The sequence below is a fragment of the Pelodiscus sinensis genome, chromosome 19 (assembly GCF_052426305.1).
Source record: "Pelodiscus sinensis isolate ZL-2025 chromosome 19, ASM5242630v1, whole genome shotgun sequence".
Classification (NCBI taxonomy): Eukaryota; Metazoa; Chordata; order Testudines; family Trionychidae; genus Pelodiscus; species Pelodiscus sinensis.
Genome location: NC_143070.1, coordinates 6,031,279 through 6,055,766, shown reverse-complemented (window position 1 = coordinate 6,055,766; position 24,488 = coordinate 6,031,279). Strand labels below are relative to the sequence as shown.

General features: G+C 47.8%; 2 protein-coding genes and 1 pseudogene across 4 annotated transcripts in view; 2 read left to right on the top strand and 1 right to left on the bottom strand.

Moving 5' to 3' along the window:
- The window catches only part of LOC102456871 (uncharacterized), a 90,431-nt gene that overhangs the window by 22,540 nt on the left and 43,403 nt on the right, over positions 1 to 24,488 (top strand).
- On the top strand, positions 92 to 4,378 carry LOC142818205 (uncharacterized; annotated as a pseudogene). Its single transcript, XR_016347409.1, has 4 exons — positions 92 to 1,410; positions 1,898 to 2,024; positions 2,646 to 2,759; positions 3,011 to 4,378. The product of XR_016347409.1 is annotated as an uncharacterized LOC142818205 (transcript).
- Positions 4,295 to 23,462, bottom strand: LOC149522077 (zinc finger protein 707-like). Of its 2 annotated transcripts, none has more exons than XM_089770751.1 (4): positions 23,312 to 23,462; positions 22,728 to 22,854; positions 22,013 to 22,126; positions 4,295 to 4,799 (listed from the first exon to the last, which is right to left on the bottom strand). In XM_089770751.1, the coding sequence occupies exons 1-4, from the start codon at positions 23,333 to 23,335 to the stop codon at positions 4,741 to 4,743; spliced, it is 324 nt and encodes a 107-aa protein (XP_089626877.1). In that variant the 5' UTR covers positions 23,336 to 23,462; the 3' UTR covers positions 4,295 to 4,740. The 2 variants fall into 2 exon arrangements, with proteins under 2 accessions (XP_089626877.1, XP_089626876.1); XM_089770750.1 differs by lacking the exon at positions 4,295 to 4,799 and adding an exon at positions 18,292 to 21,771 and having other exon boundaries at positions 23,312 to 23,350.

Sequence of the window (24,488 nt, the reverse complement as noted above, 5' to 3'; positions counted from 1 at the left end):
CAACCATATATACCAAAGGATACAATTAAAAAAATGAACACATATGAAAAGGACAAATCACATTGCAGAACAGGAGGGGGATGCAGGTGGGGGGGAAGGAAGGAAGGAAGGTAAGTGTCTGTGCATTGATGATATTAGAGGTAGGGAGAGTGGGATGTTTGTGAGTTAATGGTATTAGAGGTGATAATTGGGGAAACTATCTTGGTAATGGGTGAGATAGTTCAAGTGTTTGTTGAGTCCTTTTTGGAAAGTGTCGAATTTTAACATGAATGACAGTTCAGAGGATTCCCTTTCAAGTGCAGATGTAAAAGGTCTTTGTAGCAGAATGTAGGTGGTTAAGTCATCGAGAGAGTGTCCTTTCTGGTTAAAATGGCAAGACACTGTTTTTTCTTTGTGATCTTGTCTGATATCTGTTTCGTGGGCATTAATCCTTTGGCGAAGTGTCTGAGATGTTTGTCCAATGTACATAGCAGACGGACACATAGGACTTCCAAAGGATCCACATAACTACAGTGGTTGTACAATCCCGTAACATGCGATGCCGTGTGGCACTTCCGAGACCATGTGATTCCCCATCACCACTTGCAATACAAACTGGATGTTAAAACCTTACGGCTGTCTGCAAATCCCCAATTCTGCGCACGCTGAAGTGCCCGCTTGGCTTTTCTGTCACTGCTTTTAGTGCACGCCTGGATGGTCACAGCCTTCCCTTCAGGCTGCATTGTTGCTTGCGATGCATTTCGGGGATGTTCTTGATTCTCGCAAGCGGACCGACGTGTATGGCCAGAGTCTAATACGTTCGAAAAGGAATCGCTCCGTTTCCCCTTCGCATTCGTGAGGCCGGGGGAACACAGGGCTGACCTCACCCTTTTCCTTTATGTTTTTGCAGTGGGATACCTAATGCATGATGTTTACCCCCTGGTAACTGACCTGTGAGTTTGTCCCAGCTGGAGAGGGTTTCGAGGGTGTCTGTGAGTCCCAGAGCTGCTCCCCCGGGCAGGGACCCAGCCCGGTTCAAAGCCATGTCAGAGGCTGATACACCCAGGGAGAGCCAAGGCCTATGTCCATGGGACACTCGCCCTGGCTCCCTAGGAAGAGGGAGGATGCTGAAAACGGGCAGGGGAGGGACTGGAAGGGGCAGCAGGAGCAACAGGCGAGGAGGGAGCCAGGCCAGGCCGGGGGGTAACAAACTCACTGGGTTTCTTCCCACAGGGCAGAGCCCAAGAGTCCCAGCGCGTGTCTGCGGGGGCAGAGCCTGGGGAGACTCGGGGGGCGACAGGGACTCAAGCCCCTTCTGACACCTCCCCCATCGCCCCTCTCGCCCGACAGGCCCAGGAGACACGTCGAGAGTTCGCTCCAGAGCGCCCGTCTGCCAGGGGCTGGGCAATGGCCAGGATGGAGCCCGCTCAGGTAGGGGGTTTCTAGGCAGAGGGAGGGAGGAGACAGGGTGGGATGAAGCTGCTGAGTTTCTGAGCAGGCCCATGGGCAGGGTGTGACCGCGCCCCCATTTCTAACCCAGGCCCCAGCCCCCCTGGGCAGGGCTGTGAAAATGGCCCAGACTCCCAATGCTTAGACCTGAGCCCCCAGCCAGAGGTTGCTGGGAAACACAAAGGGAAGCTGCCGGGATTCCTGTCCCTGCCTGTGGCTCAGAGCTCGGCTTCCGCCTCAGCCTCTGGCTAGCAGGTGTGTGGCCAGGGAGAAGGCCCTGCCCTCTGTCTGCTGGGGGGGAGGGTGATGAGGATCTCTCTGCCCATCCCCTGAAGCCTCCTGGCTGCTCTAAACAGGATGGGGATGGGATTCTACATCAACCACCCAGAGCATCAGTGGTTTTTCCCCGTAACGACTGGGATTGTGGCTGGGGCCGCAGGCAGTGGGTGAGGGACTCTTGTTGTTGCAGATGCGGGTGACCTTCGAGGAGGTGGCTGTGTATTTCACCCAGGGGCAGGGGACGCTGCTGGGCCCCGCTCAGAGAGCCCTCTACAGGGACGTCATGCAGGAGAACTACGAGGCGGTGACCTCGCTGGGTAAGGGTGTCCCGGCCCCTCGGGGATTAGGAGCCGTGGGGTCTGCGTGTCCGACACAGGTCAGGTTCTTCCCTGCTCAGGTGGCCTGGACAGGAATGGGTTCCATGGGCACAGCTGCCGGGGGAGAGCGACTTGCATCTCCGCACCCTGTGCAGTGAGACCAGGGTGTCAAACCCTAATGGACGTGCTAAATCATCCCCACCCGGCCCCTCTAGATTTCAAGGCGGAGGGGCCATGTATCCTCCTGTCTGGGTTGTTCCTCACTCGCACCCAGAATCCCTGTTCCCCTCCCTCCTTGGGATGAGCTGCAGCCGTGGGGAGGGCTCTGGGCTCTGCAGATTTAGAAACAGGCAGGGGTGTAACTGCAGAGCTGTGAGTGTCAGCAAGGGCCCCAGACTGCCCAGATCCTGGGAACTCCTAGGGAGGGCGTCACAGTTCCTCTCACCTCCCCACACACCTGCCTCTCCCCAGGGGGCTCAGTGACCATGTTCCCGTCCTCTTGGGTTGCACATTCCCCAGCAGAGCCCGGGGACAGGTTCCACTCATGGAATGTCCCTTGGGACAGACGCTCTCCCCACCCTCCCTGCACCCTGATCTGCTCTGATTTCACCCCCTGCGCAGGGTTTCCCAGTCCCAAACCTGAGCTGATCGCCCGGCTGGAACGAGGGGAAGAGCCCTGGGTGCCCGACCTCCAGGCCAGGGAGGAAAGAGAGATCCTGAGAGGCACCCGCACAGGTGAGGACTGACACAGCATCCGGCATCTTCCCATGCAAGGCAGGGTGTGGTCAGCAGATATTGCTCACGGTTTTTCAGCAGTCCTGGTAGCTGCAGGAGTTTCCTTCCCTGTGAGTGGTTGTGGGGATCACGGAGGCACAAGCCAAATGCTCAGTCTGTGCAACCCCAGTGTGTTGGGTTTTCCCTTGGTGCTGTTCCTCTTTCTCCCCAGCTCAATGATTCCTGCCTGGATTTTCTGTCTCTCCCTGCAGGTGATGGGATAGTGAGTGAGAATGAAGAGGGGAATCAGCAGCAGGAAATTCCTGGGGAAACGGAACCGCAGGCGACCTTTGTGGGAAGAGCTGAAGGGAATGTTTCCCAGTGCTTGGAACAGGGAGAAGCCTGGGGAAACTGGAGCAGGCTGGGGAAGCTGCTGGGAAACGACCCAAGTGAGCAAATGGATGATTCTGTTAAATGTGGGGAAGGACACAAGCATCCCACAGCCCCGCAGACGAACCCCAAGGAAGAGAAACACCAGGAATGGCTCAGTTATAGGAAGGGATTTGTTGTGAGCCCAGAGCTTATTACAATGCAGACAGTAGGTACTGGAGAGAAATCACTTCTGTGCTTGGACCATGGGGAAAGCATCAATAACAGCTCAGATCTTAATACTGACAGGGGAAGCCAAATGGGAGAGAGAGGCTCTCAGTGCCCTGACAGAGGGACGTCCTTGAATTGGAACCCAGCCCTGAGTATACATGAGACAAGCCATTCAGAAGAGAGACCTTATAAGTGTTTAAACTGTGGAAAAAGTTTCATATACAGGTCATATCTTGTTATCCATCAAAGAATCCACACAGGAGACAGACCTCATAAATGCTTAGACTGTGGGAAAAGTTTCATACAAAGGTCAGACCTCACTAAACATCAGGCAGTGCACACAGGAGAGAGACCCCATAAGTGCTTAGACTGTGGGAGAAGTTACATACAGAGGTCAATTCTTGTTCAACATCAGAAAATCCACACTGGAGACAGACCCCATAAGTGCTTAGATTGTGGGAAATCTTTTATACGGAAGTCATATCTTGTTACTCATCAGAAAATCCATACAGGAGAGAAATCCAATAAGTGTTTAGACTGCGGCAAAAGTTTCCTACAGCGGTCAAGCCTTGTTCTACATCAGAAAATCCACACCGGAGACAGACCCCATAAGTGCTTAGATTGCGGAAAAAGTTTCATACAAAGGTCACAGCTTACTAATCATCAGGCAATCCACACAGGAGAGAAATCCAATAATTGCTTAGACTGTGGCAAAAGATTCCGACAGAAGTCAAGCCTTATTCGACATCAGAAAATCCACACTGGGGACAGACCCCATAATTGTTTAGACTGTGGGAAAAGTTTCATAGAGAGGTCACAGCTTGTAGCACATGAGAAAGTCCACAGCGGGAACAGACCACATAAGTGCTTAGATTGTGGGAAAAGTTTTATACAGAGGTCACACCTTACTAAACATGAGGCCATCCACACAGGAGAGAAACCTCATAAGTGCTTAGACTGTGGCAAACGTTTCAGGGAGAGGTCATTTCTCATGAAACATCAAGCAATCCACACAGGAGAGAAATCTTATAATTGCTTAGATTGTGGAAAATGTTTCATACAGAGGTCAAGCCTTATTGGACATCGGAAAATACACACAGGAAACAGACCCCATGAGTGCTCAGACTGTGGGAAAAGTTTCATATGGCGGTCACATCTTGTTGCACATCAGAAAATCCACAGAGGGGACAGATCCTATCAGTGCTTAGACTGTGGAAAAAGTTTCATACAGAGTTCACACCTTACGAAACATCAGGCAATTCACACAGGAGAGAGGCCCCATAAGTGCTTGGACTGTGGGAAAAGTTACATACATAAGTCAGGCCTTGTTCAACATCAGAAAATCCACACAGGCGGGAGACCCCATCAGTGCTCTGACTGTGGAAAAAGTTTTATATACAGGTCAGTCCTTCTTCGTCATCAGGCAATTCACAGAGGCGAGCGCTCCCAGAAGTGCTTGGACTGTGGAGAAAATTTCATACAGAGGTCAGACCTCATTAAACATCAGGATATCCACATAGGACACAAAAACTATAAGTGTTAAACTTAAAAAAAATCATGGTGAACTCAGATGTTGTTAAACAACAGGAAAACCTGTTTAAGGAGAGACACCCCATGAGTGTCTAGACTGCTGGAAATGTTTCAGATGGAGGTCAGAGGTTTGGAAACAGCAAGCACTCCACAGAGGACAGAGACTGCATAATTTTTTGGACCGTGGGACAATGTTCACCAGAAGATCAAGTCTGGTAATACATCAGGGGTTCTGCATAGGAGAGAAGACCCCATGAGTGATTGGACCATGAAGAATGTTTTACACAGAGGTCAAGTGTGAACCTGTGAGCGCTCGCTTGGGCTGAGGGAAAGGTTTCAGAAACAGATCAGCCCTTCTCCACATTAGGCTGTCCACACTGAAGAGAGAATCTGTAAGTGCTTAAACTGTGGGATAAATTTGAGAATCTCTGTTTTACATGAGAGAATTCACACAACTGTGAGACCCCTTTAGTGCCTAGAGTGTGAGAAATGTTCCTCACAGAGATCATCTACTGTAACACATCAGGTAATCCACATGGGAAAGAGACTTTATAAACCCCTGGGCTATGGGAAAAGATACAAATCAACTCAGCTCTTGTTTTACATCAAAGAATCCATACTTGAGAAAGACCTTATGAATGCTTAGACTTTGGCAAATATTGCACCAATAGCTCTCACTTTATTAAAAAATGGAAATTCACATGCAATCTAAACTTTTGTGACCCATGGTCCAAAAGGGTTGAGAACCTGGGAGGCTAATTGACCTGGATTCAAACTTTAGAGACATGTCCATCAAGTGTGTATTTGAAGCCATTGCGTGGGAGATGGACTAGAACTTTTAAATATAAACTTGTCTTTTTAAAAAATTGGGAAAAGATATTAGCGCTGTTGATTACTTGCTGCTAAGTCACATGATTAACTCAAAAATTGATCATAGTTAGAAAACAATCTCAGTGAATCATATTGTTGTATACAGTCGAATACAAGTTGAAATTTCTCCAATATTTTTGGGTGTTTTTCTGTGTCTTTAAATAAATTTAATTCTATTGCACCATAGAAAACAAAGTGTACAATACTCACTTTATATTATTATTGCAAATATTTGCACTGTAAACATGTTAAAAATAGTATTTCTGAGTTCACCTCACACACGTCCTGTCGTGCAAACTCCTTGTCATGAAAGTTTAATTTAGAAATGTTGATTATTTTCGTTAGACAGCCTCCATCCACTCTTGAAACTGTTTATTCTTTCTCTAGCTGAGTCACGGTTGCTTTGGCTGCTTGAGGACTGTCTCTCAGCTCTTCATGAAGACTGAGGACTTGGGGATATTTCTTCTCCACTGTAGTAGTGAGAGAGCATCAAAGGTCACTGCTAGACTCTGGCTACGTCTAGACAGGCAGGATTTGCCGGAAATGCTTTTAACGGAAAAGTTTTCCGTTAAAAGCATTTTCGGAAAAGAGCATCTAGATTGGCACGGACGCTTTTCTGCAAAAGCACTTTTGCGCAAAAGCATCTGTGGCCAATCTAGATGCGCTTTTGCGCAAAAAAGCCCTGATCATTTTCGCGATCAAGGCTTTTTTGCGCAAAACAAATCTGAGCTGTCTACACTGGCCCTTTTGCACAAAAGCTTTGCGCAAAAGGACTTTTGCCCGAACAGGGGCAGCATAGTTTTTCCACAAGAAGCACTGATTTCAGACAGTAGGAAGTCAATGTTCTTGCGGAAATTCAAGCGGCCAGTGTAGACAGCTGGCAAGTTTTTCCACAAAAGCAGCTGCTTTTGCGGAAAAACTTCCCAGTCTAGACACAGCCTCTGTATCCGCAACCTTGTTTAGGCTGGGGATTTTAAACCAAAAGGCACTGCCTCTCTGGCCTTTGTTCATGTCCTTTCCAAAGGCCAGAGCCAGCTCCGACAACTGCTTCAGGCAGATACGCCAAAGCCCCTCCTTTGGGCCAGCTCAGGTTGATCCCATCTTGCATTTAACGTCTGTAACTCGTTCCGCAAACTTCTTTGTGAAGGAAGGGGATTACGGCCTTTTGCTGACAGCAATTTCTCCTGCTCGTTTCAAAGAGGAACCTGCCAGCCTTGGCTATACAATCTCAGTCGTGTTTATTTTCCTGCAAGAGACCAGTATCGCTCTTCTCAAGAACGAACTTCGGGAGCTGGTCTAGCACGTCTTTGGGCAGGTCCTCTTGTTCGTCCCTTGCTCAAATTGCACATTGGATTCCATCGTTTGATCATTGCAGCCCAGAGAGGAGACTAGTGCTGTTGTGAGCCCTCTGGCCATCAGTTAGCGACAGCTCCTTGGCTTTGTTTGGAATATGGTGGCCTCTTCCTGCTGTTTGGCATTATTGTTCCCAAAGATGTCCTGCTGTCTCTGGTAAGCAGAGAATGTTCTTTCAAGGTCATCAAGATGTGGGATTTCACACACTTTGCATCATCAGTGTCAGTCCACATCGCTGAGAATTTCTGCTGGACAGTAGAATGGTCCCACACCCCGGTGAGACAGCCGTGGTGCTGTTGAGGAAAGTGACAGTCTCAGGGAAGGAGGCTGTCCAGGTGGTGCAGAAGGATACATTCCTATAGTTGAAACCCTCTTTTCAGACTACTTTTATGGTCTCGTGCACTGACAATACCTCTGCAGGGGAAGGAACGTTTATTATTAGAAAGAGACAGGTAATGGGGGATGCATAAGTACGTAAGAACTGCCATACTGGGTCAGTTTAGCCCTTTATCCTGTCTGCTGACTGTGGCCAATACTAGATGCTCCAGAGGGAGGGAACACAACAGGTAATCCTCATGTGATCCCTCTCCTGTCATCCATTTCCAGATACTCTCTTTAGAAACGTAGATAGATGAGTTTGCAATGATCAGAAGAACTGCCTGGTCACTTACCTGTCTGGTGTGAGGGTTGCAGATCTCTCAAGACATCTAGATAGATACAGCTGGTCTCTGACTTATGACCACCTCCACTTATGATCATCTGCACTTAACGACCAAAGCAGTCGTAAATGCAGTCCCCGAGTTACGAAAGCGATCAGCGCTTAAGAACAGTGCAGTTGCCATGTAACTCAATGGGATCCGCGTTAAGAACACTTCGAGTTACAGCCAAGTGTTTGGTCCATAACTCGTTTGTAACTCAGGGACCGGCTGTATATATGTAGTGCTGGGGAGGAGCCCCAGCTGGGGTATGTGTAAAGGTACCAATGATATAAGGAGGGATAGAAGAGACCAAAGTTAGTCTGCTACGTAAGAGCTTGTAGTCCAGGACCTCTATGGTAATGTTCTCTGAAATGCTTCTAGTTCCCCACTGTTAGTCGTTAATTTGGAATAAATATATAATTGTGTTGCATGTTTATGACTCTACGTTAACAATTTCAATGTTAAAATCGTGATTTTGTGTAAAACAAAATGGAGTTAGTCCCTTTTGATGCCTGGGCTCCATCTTGGGCGTTGCCCTCTCCCTCTGGAACATTCTAGGACCGTTGGGGATCTGGTTGGAACATTCTAGGACCGTTGGGGATCTGGTTCGAACCAGATTTTCCCGCCTTGGTGACAATTCCGCTCCCCTCAGCTTTCCCGCCAAGAGGGCTATATAAGACTGTGAGTGACGCTAGTCACTACTGTCCAGCCCAGAGGCAGCAAGAGTGTGGGTCTTCTCTGAGACTCATCCCGCACATCAGCGCCTGTGAGGAGAAAAAGGAAGAGACGTCCCACCCTTTATCCACCATCAAACACCATCCACTCACCCTCATCCCTGAATCACCTGGGCTATGTCTAGACTGGCATGATTTTCCAGAAATGCTTTTAACAGAAAAGTTTTCTGTTAAAAGCATTTTCAGAACAGAGTGTCTAGATTGGCAGAGACACTTTTCCGCAAAAGCAATTTTTGCAGAAAAGTGTCCGTGGCCAACCTAGACGCGCTTTTCCGCAAAAAAAGCCCCAATCGCCATTTTCGCGATCGGGGCTTTTTTGGCGGAAAACAAATCTCAACAGTCTACACTGGCCCTTTTACGCAAAAATTTTGCACAAAAGGGACTTTGCCCGAACAGGAGCAGCATACTATTTCTGCAAAAAGCTCTGATTTCTTACAGTAGGAAGTCAGTGCTTTTGCGGAAATTCAAGCGGCCAGTGTAGACAGCTGGCAAGTTTTTCTGGAAAAGCGGCTGATTTTCCGGAAAAACTGGCCAGTCTAGACACAGCCCTGCCATTCTGTGCTCTCCCTGAATAACATGGCGGGACTCCTCACTGTCCTTCCCACAAGGGTCCTGTGCATCTTTCAAGTGGCAGTCACCATTGGTCATTTTGTATAGTGATCTCTTTGCCTTGACTTCTCTGACAGAGATAGAGTTTACCAAGCTGGGTCTGGGCTTCAAGCCCACTAAATAGGTTACTGTATCACGTGGATCACTATTTTCTTTGTTGCTTTCCTTGCCTGCATGTTACCTCTCTGCTCCAAGTTCCCTGATTTTCTATTGTTCCCTACTACATTTTATCTTGGTTTACTTTATGCACAGCCTCCTCTTTATTTAGGGAATGGAAGTGGGTTATAAAACACTGGGTAACCCACAGGTGAGAGACCCTGGATCCGAGGAACGGGGCTGTAACTTTCTGCACAGAAAAATCAGTCAGACGTCTCACATCCACACACCTTATTAATCTTTAAAAACATTTCTCGGTGCTAACAACGCGCATGGGAGGTAGTTAGGCAGAACTAGAGGGTTTCAATGTGCGGATTAGATGATGGTGTAGGGAAGGGGGGGATTAGGTTTATTAGGAACTTGGGAAACTTGTAGGGAATCATAGAATCATAGAACTGGAAGGGACCTCAAGAGGTCATCGAGTCCCGCCCCCCGCCCTCAAGGCAGGACCACGCTCCGTCTACACCATCCCTGACAGATGTCTATCTAACCTGTTCTTAAATATCTCCAGAGAGGGAGATTCCACCACCTCCCTTGGCAATTTATTCCAATATTTGACCACCCTGACAGTTAGGAATTTTTTCCTAATGTCCAATCTAAACCTCCCCTGCTGCACTTTAAGCCCATTACTCCTTGTCCTGTCCTCAGAAACCAAGAGGAACAAATTTTCTCCTTCCTCCTTGTGACACCCTTTTAGATATTTGAAAACCGCTATCATGTCCCCCCTTAATCTTCTTTTTCCAAACTAAACAAGCCCAGTTCATGAAGCCTGGCTTCATAGGTCATGTTCTCTAAACCTTTAATCATTCTTGTCGCTCTTCTCTGTACCCTTTCCAATTTCTCCACATCTTTCTTGAAATGTGGCGCCCAGAACTGGACACAGTACTCCAGCTGAGGCCTAACTAGTGCAGAGTAAAGCGGCAGAATGACTTCACGAGTTTTGCTTACAACACACCTGTTAATACAACCTAAAATCATATTTGCTTTTTTTGCAACAGCATCACACTGTTGACTCATATTCAACTTGTGGTCCACTATGACCCCTAGATCCCTTTCCGCCATGCTCCTTCCTAGACAGTCGCTTCCCATCTTGTATGTATGGAACTGATTGTTCCTTCCTAAGTGGAGCACTTTGCATTTCTCTTTATTAAACCTCATCCTGTTTACCTCTGACCATTTCTCTAACTTGCTAAGGTCATTTTGAATTATGTCCCTATCCTCCAAAGAAGTTGCAACCCCACCCAGTTTGGTATCATCTGCAAACTTAATAAGCGTACTCTCTATCCCAATATCTACATCATTGATGAAGATATTGAACAGTACGGGTCCCAAAACAGACCCTTGAGGAACTCCACTTGTTATCCCTTTCCAGCAGGATTTAGAACCGTTAACAACAACTCTCTGACTACGGTTATCCAGCCAATTATGCACCCACCTTATTGTGGCCCTATCTAAGTTATATTTGCCTAGTTTATCAATAAGAATATCATGCGAGACCGTATCAAATGCCTTACTAAAGTCTAGGTATATGACATCCACCGCTTCTCCCTTATCCACAAGGCTCGTTATCCTATCAAAGAAAGCTATCAGATTAGTTTGGCATGACTTGTTCTTCATAAACCCATGCTGGCTATTCCCTATCACTTTATTACCTTCCAAGTGTTTGCATATGATTTCCTTAATTACCTGCTCCATTATCTTCCCTGGGACAGACGTTAAACTGACCGGTCTGTAGTTTCCTGGGTTGTTCTTATTCCCCTTTTTATAGATGGGTACAATATTTGCCCTTTTCCAGTCTTCTGGAATCTCCCCTGTCTGCCATGATTTTTCAAAGATCATAGCTAAAGGCTCAGATACCTCCTCTATCAGCTCCTTGAGTATCCTGGGATGCATTTCATCAGGACCTGGTGACTTGCTGACATCTAACTTTCCTAAGTGATTTTTAACTTGTTCTTTGTGTAGCCTATCTTCTAAACTTACCCTCTCTCTGCTTGTATTCACTACGTTAGGCACACCTCCAGACTTCTCGGTGAAGACCGAAACAAAGAAGGCAAGGAAGGGGGAGGAGGGCTCCCAAATCAAAACGGAACCAGACTCCTGGAACTTAAAACGTCAACGGTCATAGAGCAGTTTTCAAACTAAGGGTTGCGGGAATGCCAGCGTGGCTTGGACAGTTTCATGTCTTAGGGATTAATAGAGATTCTCTATGTGCTAGTAAGGACGCGAGGATAATAGGTGATAAAATATGGATGAGCTCTGGTGTGACACAGGCAGATGAAAAAGAGTCCCCTTCAGTCCTATCTTGGCACACAGCTAAAAGGTGACAAGTTTAAAAAGTGCTTAGTCTAAGTAATAAGATGGGTGTTTCTCAACCTTTTTTCATAAAGTACCCTTTTTTTAAAAAAAAATTATAAGCACCTATAGAAGTATATCCCAGTACCTACAGTTTTTAGACACACACCATTTTTTTTTACCATTGCAACACATTTGTTTAAACAACTTAACGGTAGCCGTGCAGGCGATGAAATTTTTGGTTGCAAAAAGTACAAAAATAATAAAGTGCTGTAAAACCTAAACAACCAAATTTCACAGCCAAATTTCAGTTGTGTTGACATACTTTCCAGACTTCTCTTGAGTACACCTAAGGGTACTGGTACCACTGGTTGAGAAACACTGCACTAAAGCATGTATTATGGAATGAGGATATTGATCTAATAGGCATTACAGAGACTTGGTGGCATGAGGATACTCAGAGGGACTCAGTAATACCAGGGTACAAATTGGAAGTATTCAAATACATATTGGAAGGACAAAACAGGCCATGCTGGTGGGGGCGAGGCAGGATATGTGAAAGAAAACCTAGGATCAAATGAAAGTCTGAGAGAAAAGAATCAGGTGCCAAGAGTTTTTATAGACATTTCTGCAGCCTCTCCACACCAGGCAGCCTTTGGGAGAACAAGAGGTGTTCGAATCTCCTTGTTAGTCCGTAACTAAAAAAACTTACAAAACAACAATGGTTCTGTAGCACTTTTGAGCCTAACAAAATATATACTGTAAATAGTATCGTGAACTTTCAGAAGTGGGTTTTGCTCATGAAAGCTCATGATACTGTTTATATAGTAATAGAAATGTAGCCGTGTTAGTCTGGTGTAGCTGAAACAAAATACAGGACTATGTAGCACTTTAAAGACTAACAAGATGGTTTATTAGATGATGAGCTTTCGTGGGCCAGACCCACTTCCTCAGATCAAATATTTGATCTGAGGAAGTGGGTCTGGCCCACGAAAGCTCATCATCTAATAAACCATCTTGTTAGTCTTTAAAGTGCTACATAGTCCTGTATTTTGTTTCAGATACTGTTTATATATTTTGTTAGTTTCTAAGGTGCTACAGGACCAATAGGCTTTCAAATTAACCTTCTATTTCCTAAACATCACAGGGAATTCAACTACATGGAGTCACATAATTATCCATAATGCAGTTCTCAGTTTACCACAAACATAAAGAGACATATGCACACACAAAACTTGCAGATTTACCCAGTGTTGTTTGGTCGTTAACACAAATACTTTTTTTCCCCATTCTAATCATTGTTCTTGGATGGGGTGAGAATGGGGGGGGGGGGGTTCAGTGTGCAGGCTGCCCAGGAGAGAAAGGACTACGCCAGCCCTCTCCCGCTGCAACAGTTGGGGCCAGATGAGAAACGCCTGTCCATGGCTGCCACAGCTGAAGCAGGCAAGTCAGGGGAGGGGTGCATGTCCCTCAGCGGGGGGGGGGGGGGGGGGGGGGGCAGACAGACACACAGACAAATTCTCTGAAATACAGTGTGGATAACTGTCCCTTTCTGTGCCCCTGCCCTCTGTGGTCCAATGGGGTTATAGCTGTCCCAGTACCCATTTCTGGACTAATGCTGCCCTCCTGTGGTCATTCTGCAGTATAGTTCCCTCCTACCCCACCCCTCCCTTTCCATTTTAAGAAACAATTGAATTCCAAGCATATCCCATCATCCTGACACAACCCAACCCCCGATTTCACTTTAAGTTACGATAAGAGGAAGCGGCACACCAACTATGGTGATCCTAGCTCTTACCATTTAGGAGGCGTTTGTTGAAGCAACAAAAAAATGCTCCTCTCTGTTTAGGCAGCTAACAAACAGCTTTATTAATTAATAAAGCACAGCATGAGCCAAACGTGGTCCCAGCAAAGCCGGGCCCAGTAAGGCTGCCTAATACAATCAATCCTAGTATCTTTATACCCTTGACCAAACAGCCTGACGTCAGGGTATCCAATTACAGAAGTCATCAATTAAGCTAGGAAAAATAAAGCCTTGTCAACAAGATGGCGGATAGGTACGAGGGAGTACCTCTCCTGTCCAAACCAGCCCAATTAACACATTCCAATAGCACATCTGTCTTGGCCTGGCACATGGGGTGATAGAAAGTTCACTCTGGTCTACGTGCTTGAAAGAAAAGCTGAAATGGTTTCTGTTATACAAGATGGCTTCTAGCTAAATATGAAAATGGTTTCTACAGCTTCTACACGTTCTTGAACAGACTCACACACAGATGGACAGACAGACACTTCTAAAATATATAATCAGCTGATATCCTTACACCCCAGATTAGTCTAATAGTTAATATGTTCTTTTCATTTCTGAATTAACAAAAGGTATTCCTGCCTAGGAACAAGATACAGGTAAACACAGGTAAAACTGCAAAGACTATTTTCAAGGCCAATCAAGGGATTAAAAAAATCAATTGTGATTAATCTTAAATTTTAGAAATATGTGTTGGTTATATGTTACTCCCTGCTAATTTTCCTTTACCTCCATTTTTTAAAATCGAGGGAGTGAGTTTTAGAATCATAGAATCACAGAATCATAGGACTGGAAGGGACCTCGAGAGGTCATCGAGTCCAGCCCCCCGCCCTCAAGGCAGGACCAAGCTCCGTCTACACCATCCCTGACAGATGTCTATCTAACCTGTTCTTAAATATCTCCAGAGAGGGAGATTCCACCACCTCCCTTGGCAATTTATTCCAATATTTGACCACCCTGACAGTTAGGAATTTTTTCCTAATGTCCAATCTAAACCTCCCCTGCTGCACTTTAAGCCCATTACTCCTTGTCCTGTCCTCAGAAACCAAGAGGAACAAATTTTCTCCTTCCTCCTTGTGACACCCTTTTAGATATTTGAAAACCGCTATCATGTCCCCCCTTAATCTTCTTTTTTCCAAACTAAACAAGCCCAGTTCATGAAGCCTGGCTTCATAGGTCATGTTCTCTAAACCTTTAATCATTCTTGTCGCTCTTCTCTGTACCCTTTCCAATTTCTCCACATCTTTCTTGAAATGTGGTGCCCAGAACTGGACACAGTACTCCAGCTGAGGCCTAACTAGTGCAGAGTAGAGCGGCAGAATGACTTCATGAGTTTTGCTTACAACACACCTGTTGATACAACCTAGAATCATATTTGCTTTTTTTGCAACAGCATCACACTGTTGACTCATATTCGACTTGTGGTCCACTATGACCCCTAGATCCCTTTCCGCCATGCTCCTTCCTAGACAGTCGCTTCCCATCTTGTATGTATGGAACTGATTGTTCCTTCCTAAGTGGAGCACTTTGCATTTCTCTTTATTAAACCTCATCCTGTTTACCTCTGACCATTTCTCTAACTTGCTAAGGTCATTTTGAATTATGTCCCTATCCTCCAAAGAAGTCGCAACCCCACCCAGTTTGGTATCATCTGCAAACTTAATAAGCATGGAATGCGCAGCATGGAATGGGATATGGGTCCTATTGAGGACGAAGGAACATCCGAGAAGAAAGGAAGCAGCAGCACATCATAGAAAAGATGTAGGAAACAATCATCATATTATAACAGGTTTGCCACGTAGTCATCATACACTGCAGCCCTACTTCCAACTCCGGCAGCCATCAACTCTCTAGCCCAGTGGTTCCCAGACTTTTCGGCATCACGCCCCCTTTTTGATTTTTGAAAAGCCCTCACACTCCGCACACCCTGAAAAAAAACCAATAGCAGCAAAACTGGTTGAGCAAAAAAAAAGGAACTGATGGAGGCAGCAAAACCTGATGGGGGGAAAAGAGGCTGAGTCGCCTCATGCCCCCCCCTGGAATTTCTTCACGCCGTCCCCTCCTCCCCACAGTTTGGGAATCCATGATTGCAAAGTAGTATCATTTGTGGCAGGGCAGATTCTGCCAACCTTGAGAACAGCCACAGTTTCTCTTTGCCAAGAAACCCATTCCGGCCACCATTTATTACTGGTGTTGGGTAGCAGCACAAGTCTTTAAGAAAAACAGCTTGTTATTCAAACATTGCAGGTATAGGTATGTGTGTGGGGGGGGGAGGGGGATGATGTCTTTTTACCTTATCTGTAACTGATGGCATGTTACACTACATTGGCACTTAGGGTCAGCCATAAATATAAGGCTGCTTAGGTGGAAGTTCTGATTTAATGGCTCCTTTTATTCTTTGGGACTGGCAAGGGGCTGTTTTAATATTCTTTCTTCCATAACATTTAATATCTATCTATCGATATGATACTGGTGGGTGCCACAGTGGACATGCACACAGGACCTCAATCATGGTGCATGAAACAAAACTCACCCTGCTCATGGATGGAAAAATCTTAGAGGGAACACTGAGTCTCACCCCATTGGAATGAAATAGCACAGACGCTAAAACCCCACCTTTTACTGTCCCTGCTCTGCCCATTTTAGGATCTGTGGCATTGTGGCCCAGAAGGGAGAAAATATACAAACCCTAATGGCTTTTCAGCAGGGCCAGCTGAGTAGTGTGAGAATATCTGGGGATGAGACAATCCAGCCCCAAGGGGGGAAATCAGATTCACCCACAGTCTGCCCATTGATTGCCCCTGCTACAAAGTCACCCAGCCTTGGTCTCCCTCACAGACAGCCCAATTAAACATGATGGAGTTACTGAATATCTTGTTCATCATCTAAAACAAGATGATTTACCAGTCCCGAAGGATCAGACACATCCACCCACCAAGTTAAAGAATAATTCAGCTCTTACCCAAATACACTCTTACAGCACATTCTTATTAACTCAACTAAGGTTTATTGAAGAGAGAAAAGAGTATTGGCTACAAGATCATTGTACACAGAGACAGGAACAGAGTCCGTAGGGTCAGCTGCACTGTGCAGATGTTGCTGTCGAATTACCAGGAGCTCTTTTCAGAATCGTCTCCTCAGGTGACTGTTCAGTGTCCAATATCCGGGACAATATCCAATAAAGAAAACACAGTGTCTTGCCATTTCAACCAGAAAGGACATTGTCTCAATGACTTAACGACCTGCATCCTGCTTCAAAGACCTTTTAAATCTGCACTTGAAAGGGAATCCTCTGAACTGGCATTCATGCTAAAATTCGACACTTTATGCGTGGGTCTCAACAAACACTCTAGTTATCTTACCCATTACAAAGATAGCTTCCCCAATTATCACCTCTAATATCATTAGCTCACAGACATTTACCTCCCCCCCCCCACATCCCCCTTCTGTTCCGAAATTTGATTTGTCCTTTTCATATGTGTTCATTTTTTAAAATTGTATCCTTTGGTATATATGGTTGTGACTATTTTCTTCCACTATTTGATCTGAGGAAGTGGGTCTGGCCCACGAAAGCTCATCATCTAATAAACCATCTTGTGAGTCTTTAAAGTGCTACATAGTCCTGTATTTTGCAATATCCGGGTGTGATGCAGTGAGCTGTTTGGGCTGGGGGTGACCCCTACTGGCCGGTATCTGTAGCACTGGCCAGCAGGACGGCTGCCTAAGGTCACGTAGGCAAAGACCCAACCTGTCCGACTGGTTGAGGGAGGGGCGGTACAAAGGAAGGTTTCCGGGGAAGGGGCAGCTGCTGACCGAGAAACATGAAGAAAACAGCCTAAACTGAGGGATAAGAGTCAGGGGGAGGGGGAAATGGACCCCCTAACCCAAGGGGTCTGAGGCATCCTGCCTGACTCCTGAAACCACATCACGTCTATGCTGTGCTCTATCCCGGAGAAGCAATAAACCCTTGGGCTGTGTCTAGACTGGCCAGTTTTTCCGGAAAAGCAGCTGCTTTTCCAGAAAAACTTGCCAGCTGTCTACACTGGCCGCTTGAATTTCCGCAAAAGCACTGACAATCTCATGTAAGATTGTCAATGCTTTTGCGGAAATACTATGCTGCTCCCTTTCGGGCAAAAGTCTTTTTCCAAAAAGCTTTTGTGCAAAAGGGCCAGTGTAGACAGCAGAAATTAGTTTTCCGCAAAAAAGCCCTGATCGCGAAAATGGCGATCGGGGCTTTTTTGCGGAAAAGCGCATCTAGATTGGCCACGGACGCTGTGCTTTTGCGGAAAAGCGTCCTGCCAATCTAGACGTGCTTTTCCGAAAATGCTTTTAACGGAAAACTTTTCCGTTAAAACCATTTCCGGAAAATCATGCCAGTGTAGACGTAGCCTTGGAGTCTGTTCTTGCTGCTATGGGGCTGCAGGATGAGGGGGAACCCCGACTCGCCATCACACCGGGCAGTCCAGACGAGAGGGGAGAGTTTAGTCTTACAGCCCCGATTCCCCCCAAATAAAGCTAGAGAAGGTCTGAGATAAAAGGATCAGGTACCGAGAGTTTGTATAGACTTTTTTGCAGCCTCTCAACACCACACAAGCCTCAGGTGAACAACAGGTGTTGGAAGTAACCTTCTATTCCCATCACAGGGAATTCGACTACATGGATTCCCATCATGATCCCTAAAGCAGGTCATAGGCAGGTTACCACCAACTTTAAAAAGAGATATGTACATACAGTGACATCATCACACCTAAGTATAATCTAAACATTAATATTTCCTTTTGATTTGTAAATTAACAAAATACATTCCGAGACAGCAACAAAATATAGGTAAAGAGGGATTACTACAACTGCTATCTTCTAGGGCTGGCAAGTGATTAAAAAATGAACTATGAATTATATATTTGTTAAAAAATAATCAAATACCATCTATTTAAATATTCTTGGATGTCTATGCATTTTCAAATGTACTGCTTTCAGTTGCAACACAGCATACCAAGTACAATGATCACTTTATAGTGACGTTTTGCTAGGTATGGCAAAACGCTGGGTGTGCTGAAGGGATGTTACAAGGTGGGTAATTCGCTCATCGTGTAGTTGATAGAATTTTTATCAACCACCCGATCAGTCGGTAAGGGAGGAAGCGCTCAGTCCCAGCTCACGCTGGGCCCAGGAGCTACTGCCGCTGCGGCTCTGCAGTTTAAATGCAGTAAGAGCAGGGTGGGCAGGCAAGCTGCCCTGCACCCCCACCCCCACGCTGATGCTTCTGATGCCTCTCCCCAGCACCGGCTCCTGCTCCCCCCCTTGCTGACTCTGATGCAGCATCAGCAAGGAGGGGGGCAATGCAAGTAGTCGAGCAGTCGACTAGATTAACGAGATTAATTTTTAGTTGACTACTCACTTACATCCATAGTGTACAAGAGTCAAAGTTGGGGGGGGGGGGTGAGGAGCAGCCCTCCCACTTGTGTGAATTCCCTGATGTAAAACAAAAGACTGATCCGTTTCAGAAATATATCCCACAGTCTAAGCACTTCCAGGGTCTTTCTCGAGTGTGGACGGCGTAACGTTGAGAAAGGCTGAGCTCTTTCTGAAACCTTTCCCACAGCCCAAGCACTCCTAAGGTCAAACTCTGGCGTGGAATGACTGACATTTAACAAAATCTGCCCTCCCAATGAAACTTTCCCACAGTCCAAACACTCATGGGGTCTCTCTCCTCTCTGAAGTGCTCGTTTTCAAACCTCTGAGCTCCGGATCAAACGTCTCAAACAGATGAACTCTCTCTCCTATGTGGACGCCCTGATGGACTAAGAAGGGCTGAGCGCTACATAAAACTTTTTCCAGTCGAAGCACTTTTGTGATCTTCCTCCTGTGTGGACTACATCATGTTTGACAAGGGTTGCTGATATTTTTATGAAACTTTTTCCAGTCTAAGCACTGATGGGGTCTCTCTCCCCTGTGGATTTTCTCATGTGAAACAAAGGCTCACTTCCATATGAAACTGTTTTGCATAGTCAAAGCAATTATGAGCTGTCTCTCCCGTGTGCATTGCCTGTTGTTTAAGAATGTCAGTTCTCCATATGAAAGATTTTCCACAACTTAACACTTATCGTTTCCCTCTCCTCTGTGGATTAATTGATGTTTATTGAGATCTGACCTCCTTATGAAACCTCTTCCACAGTCTAAGCACTGATGGGGTCTCTCCCCCGTGTGGATTTTCTGATGTGAAACAAAGGCTCACTTCCATATGAAACTGTTTTGCATAGTCAAAGCAATTATGAGCTGTCTCTCCCGTGTGCATTGCCTGTTGTTTAAGAATGTCAGTTCTCCATATGAAAGATTTTCCACAACTTAACACTTATCGTTTCCCTCTCCTCTGTGGATTAATTGATGTTTATTGAGATCTGACCTCCTTATGAAACCTCTTCCACAGTCTAAGCACTGATGGGGTCTCTCCCCCGTGTGGATTTTCTGATGTGAAACAAGGCCAGACTTCCATTTGAAACTTTTCCCACAGTCCAAGCATTTATGAGGTCTTTCTCCTGTGTGGATTGGCTGATGTGTAAAAAGGGCTGCCCTTTGCGTGAAACTTTTTCCACAGTCTAAGCACTTGTGAGGTCTTTCTCCTGTGTGGATACCCTGATGTTGAATAAGTTCTGGCTTCCTTTTGAAACTTTTTCCACAATCTAAGCACTTATGGGGTCTATCTCCTGTGTGGACTTTCTGATGTAAAACAAGGGCTGACCTCTGTGTGAAACTTTTCCCACAGATTAAGCACTGATGGGGTCTCTCTCCTGTGTGGGTTGCCAAATGTTGAGTTAGGTTTGACCTATGTGTAAAACTTTTTCCACAATGGAAGCACCGGTGGGGTCTTTCTCCTGTATGAATTGGCTGATGGTTAACAAGGTCAGATCTACGTATGAAACTTTTTCCACAGTCTGAGCACTTATACGGTCTATCTTCTGTGTGGATTGCCTGATGCTTAACAAAGTCGAATCGCCGTTTGAAAGTTTTTCCACATTCCAAGCACTTGTGCGGTCTCTCGGCTGTGTGGATTTTCTGATGTGACACAAGGGCAGAGAGTGACCTGAAACATTTCCCACACTCTACGCACTTGTGAGATCCCTCTCCTGTGTGGATTCCTTGATGGTAAACAAGGTCTATCTTCCGTATGAAACTTTTCCCACACTCTAAGCACTTATGGGGTCTCTCTCCTGTGTGGGTAGCCTGATGGTAAACAAGATCGAGTCTCCTTATGAAATTTCTTCCACAGTCTAAGCATTTATGGGGTCTCTTTCCTGTGTGGATTGCCTGATGTGCAACAAGAGAGGTCTTCCATATGAAATCTTTGCCACAATATAAGCACTTATGGGGTCTCTCTCCAGTGTGGATTGCCTGATGTGAAAGAAGGTTTGACCTGCCTGTGAAACTTTTCCCACATTCCAAGCATTTATGGGATCTCTCTCCTGTGTGCATGGCCCGATGTTTAACGAGGTCTGATCTCTGTATGTAACTTTTCCCACAGTCTAAGCACTTATGGGGTCTCTCTCCTGTGTGGATTTTCAGATGTACAACAAGGGACGACCTCTGTGTGAAATTTTTTCCACAGATTAAGCACTGATGGGGTTTCTCTCCTGTGTGGATTGCCTGATGTGCAACAAGAGTTGATTTGCATTTGAAACTTTTCCCACAATCTAAACACTTATGGGGTCTGTTTCCACCGTGGGCTGCCTGATGTTTAACAAAGAGTGACCTCTTCAGGAAACTTTTTCCACAGTCTAAGCAGTTGTGGGGTCTCTTCCCTGTGTGGACTACCAGATGATTAACAAGGGCTGACTTTCTTTTGAACGTTTTCCCACAATCTACGCACTTATGGGGTCTTTCTTCTGTGTGGCTTGTTTCTCGTGTCATCAGGGCCGACGTCCAAATCAAACTGTTGCCTCCCTCAGGACACTGAGAGCCTCTCTCTACTATTTGGCTTCCACCATCAGTAGTAAGATCTGAGCTGTTATTGATGTCTTCCCCACTGTCCAAGCACTGAGGGTTTTTTTCTCCATTATCTACTGTCTGCACTGTAATAAGCTCTGGGCTCACAATAAATCCCTTCCCAAAATTGCGCCATTCCTGGTGTTTCTCTTCCTTGGGGTTTGTCTGCGGGGCTGTGGGATGCTTGTGTCCTTCCCCACATTTAACAGATTCATCCATTTCCTCACTTGTGTGGTTCCCCAGCAGCCTCTCCGACCTGTGCCAGTTTCCCCTGACCTCTCCCTGTTCCAAGCACTGGGAAACATTCCCTTCTGCTCTTCCCACAAAGGTCGCCTGCGGTTCCATTTCCCCAGAAGCTTCCTTTGGTTGGTTCCTCTCTTCATTCTCACTCCCTGTCCCATCACCTGCTGGGAGAGAGACAATCCAGGCAAAAGTCATTTAGCTGGGTAGACAGAGGAACAGCACCAAGGGAAAACCCAACACACTGATGTTGCTCAGACCCAGCATTTGGCTTGTCCCTCCGCTTCCCCACAAGCACTCACAGGGAAACTCCTGCACCTAACAAGATTGGTGGAAAACCGTGAGCAATATCAGCTGACCACACCCTGCCCTACATGTAAGGATGCCAGATGCTGTGTGAGTCCTCACCTGTGCGGGTGCCTCTCAGGATCTCTCTTTCATCCCTGGCCTGGAGGTCGGGCTCCCAGGGCTCTTCCCCTCGTTCCAGCCGGGCGATCAGCTCAGGTTTGGGAACGGGAAACCCTGCGCAGGGGGTGAAATCAGAGCAGGTCAGGGCGCATGGAGGGTGGGGAGAGCGTCTGTCCCAAGGGACATTCCGTGAGTGGAACCTGTCCCCGGGCTCTGCTGGGGAATGTGCAACCCAAGAGGACGGGGACATGGTCACTGAGCCCCCTGGGGAGAGGCAGACGTGCGGGGAGGTGAGAGGAATTGTGACGCCCTCCCTAGGAGTTCCCAGGATCTGGGCAGTCTGGGGCCCTTGCTGACACTCACAGCTCTGCAGTTACACCCCTGCCTGTTTCTAAACCTGCAGAGCCCAGAGCTGGACGGAGGGGAACAGGGATTCTGGGTGCGAGTGAAAAACAACACAGACAGGAGAATATATGCCCCCCCCCCCTGCGCCTTGAAATCTAGAGGGGCCGGGTGGGGATGATTTAGCACGTCCATTAGGGTTTGACACCCTGGTCTCACTGCACAGGATGAGGAGATGCAAGTCGCTCTCCCCCGGCAGCTGTGCCCATGGAACCCATTCCTGTCCAGGCCACCTGAGCAGGGAAGAACCTGACCCGTGTCGGACACGCAGACCCCACGGCTCCTAATCCCCGAGGGGCCGGGACGCCCTTACCCAGCGAGGTCACCGCCTCGTAGTTCTCCTGCATGACGTCCCTGTAGAGGGCTCTCTGAGCGGGGCCCAGCAGCGCCCCTTGCCCCGGGGTGAAATACACAGCCACCTCCTCGAAGGTCACCCGCATCTGCAACAACAAGAGTCCCTCACCCACTGCCTGCGGCCCCAGCCACAATCCCAGTCGTTATGGGGAAAAATAACTCTGAGAGGGCGGGAGAAGTAGAATCCCATCTCCAGCCTGTTTCCAGCAGCCAGGAGGCTTCAGGGGATGGGCACAGAGATCCTCGTCCTCCTCCCCCTTGGCAGACAGAGGGCAGGGCCTTTTCCCTACTAGCTAGCCAGAGGCAGAGGCAGAGGCAGAAGCCGAGCTCTGAGCCACGGGCAGGGACAGGAATCCCGGCAGCTTCCCTTTGTGTTTCCCAGCAACCTCTGGCTGGATGCTCAGGTCACAGTATTGGGGCTGGGGCCTGGGTTAGAAATGGGGGCGCGGTCACACCCTGCCCATGGGCCTGCTCAGAAACTCAGCAGCTTCATCCCACCCTGTCTCCTCCCTCCCCCGCCCAGCAGCTCCCTGAACCCCCTACCTGAGCGGGCTCCATCCCGGCCATTGCCCGGCCCCTGGCAGACGGGCGCTCGGGAGCGAACTCTCGACGTGTCTCCTCGGCCTGTCGGGCGAGAGGGGCGATGGGGGAGGTGTCAGAAGGGGCCTGAGTCCCTGTCGCCCCCTGAGTCCCCCCAGGCCCTGCCCCTGCAGACACGCGCTGGGACTCTCTGGCTCTGCCTGCTGGGAGGAAACCCAGTGAGTCTGTTCCCCTTCTGTCCCGGCCCCTCCCACTAGCACAAAACCTACCAAGCCCCTTTGAACCCCCCACAGCAGCATCTCTGAGCCCTGCGCTGGGGAAAGAGCCAAATCAAAGGAGCCATTTTGGGTTGTGCCCCCCCCCCCCGCAGTGTTGTGTCTCTGCATGTAGTGCCCCCTCCCACACTCAGGCAGGGTGATGCTTCTGCAGAGGCAGCAAGTGGCTTTTCCTCTCTCAGCTCCTCCCGGGGTCCCCGCAGAGTCAGGCTGCCCAGGGGCTGCAGGGATGGAGCTGGGCAGGGCTGGGAGCCGGGAGCTTCCCTCCTGGGTTGTTGCTCCTGCTGCCCCTTCCAGCCCCTCCCCTGCCCCTTTTCATCATCCTCCCTCTCCAGGGGAGCCATGGTGAGTGTCCCATGGACATGAGCCTTGGCTCTCACTGGGCACATCAGCCGGTGGTCAGCAGGGATGGTCCGCCAGTCCCTGAAAGGCCCCTTTGCGCAGTGTCACTCTCCTGCCCGGCCCCAGCTCTTTCCCCAGGTCTCTCCATCAGCTGTAGGCTCCGGCGCTGATGCCGGCAGATCCCGGGGCTGGTTCCAGCCCCTGCGCAAAGCGCCCCCGGGGCCGGTCTCAGAGGTGTGTGGCAAAGCGGGAATGTTCTAAATGTTTTTTTTGAGCACGGTGTGTGCCTCAGTTTCCCCAGGGGTTAGTCACATGCCACGGGGGCTGGGATCCGGGTGTGAGATTATGGTGGGCACCCCGTAGAGGGCAGGTGGGACTCCAGAGCAGCGGACTTGACCCATAGAAGGGCGATGCGCTGCAGCCCGGCTAGCGGTGCCCGGAGTCCGTCTTCTGCAAAGGAGCCGGCCCAAGGGTTTGGGGAACAAAGCTAGAGAGGAGGCCTCAGGCCAGGTGACCTGTTTGCCCCGGAAGAAGACAAAGCACAGGGGGAGGGGCAGTGACTG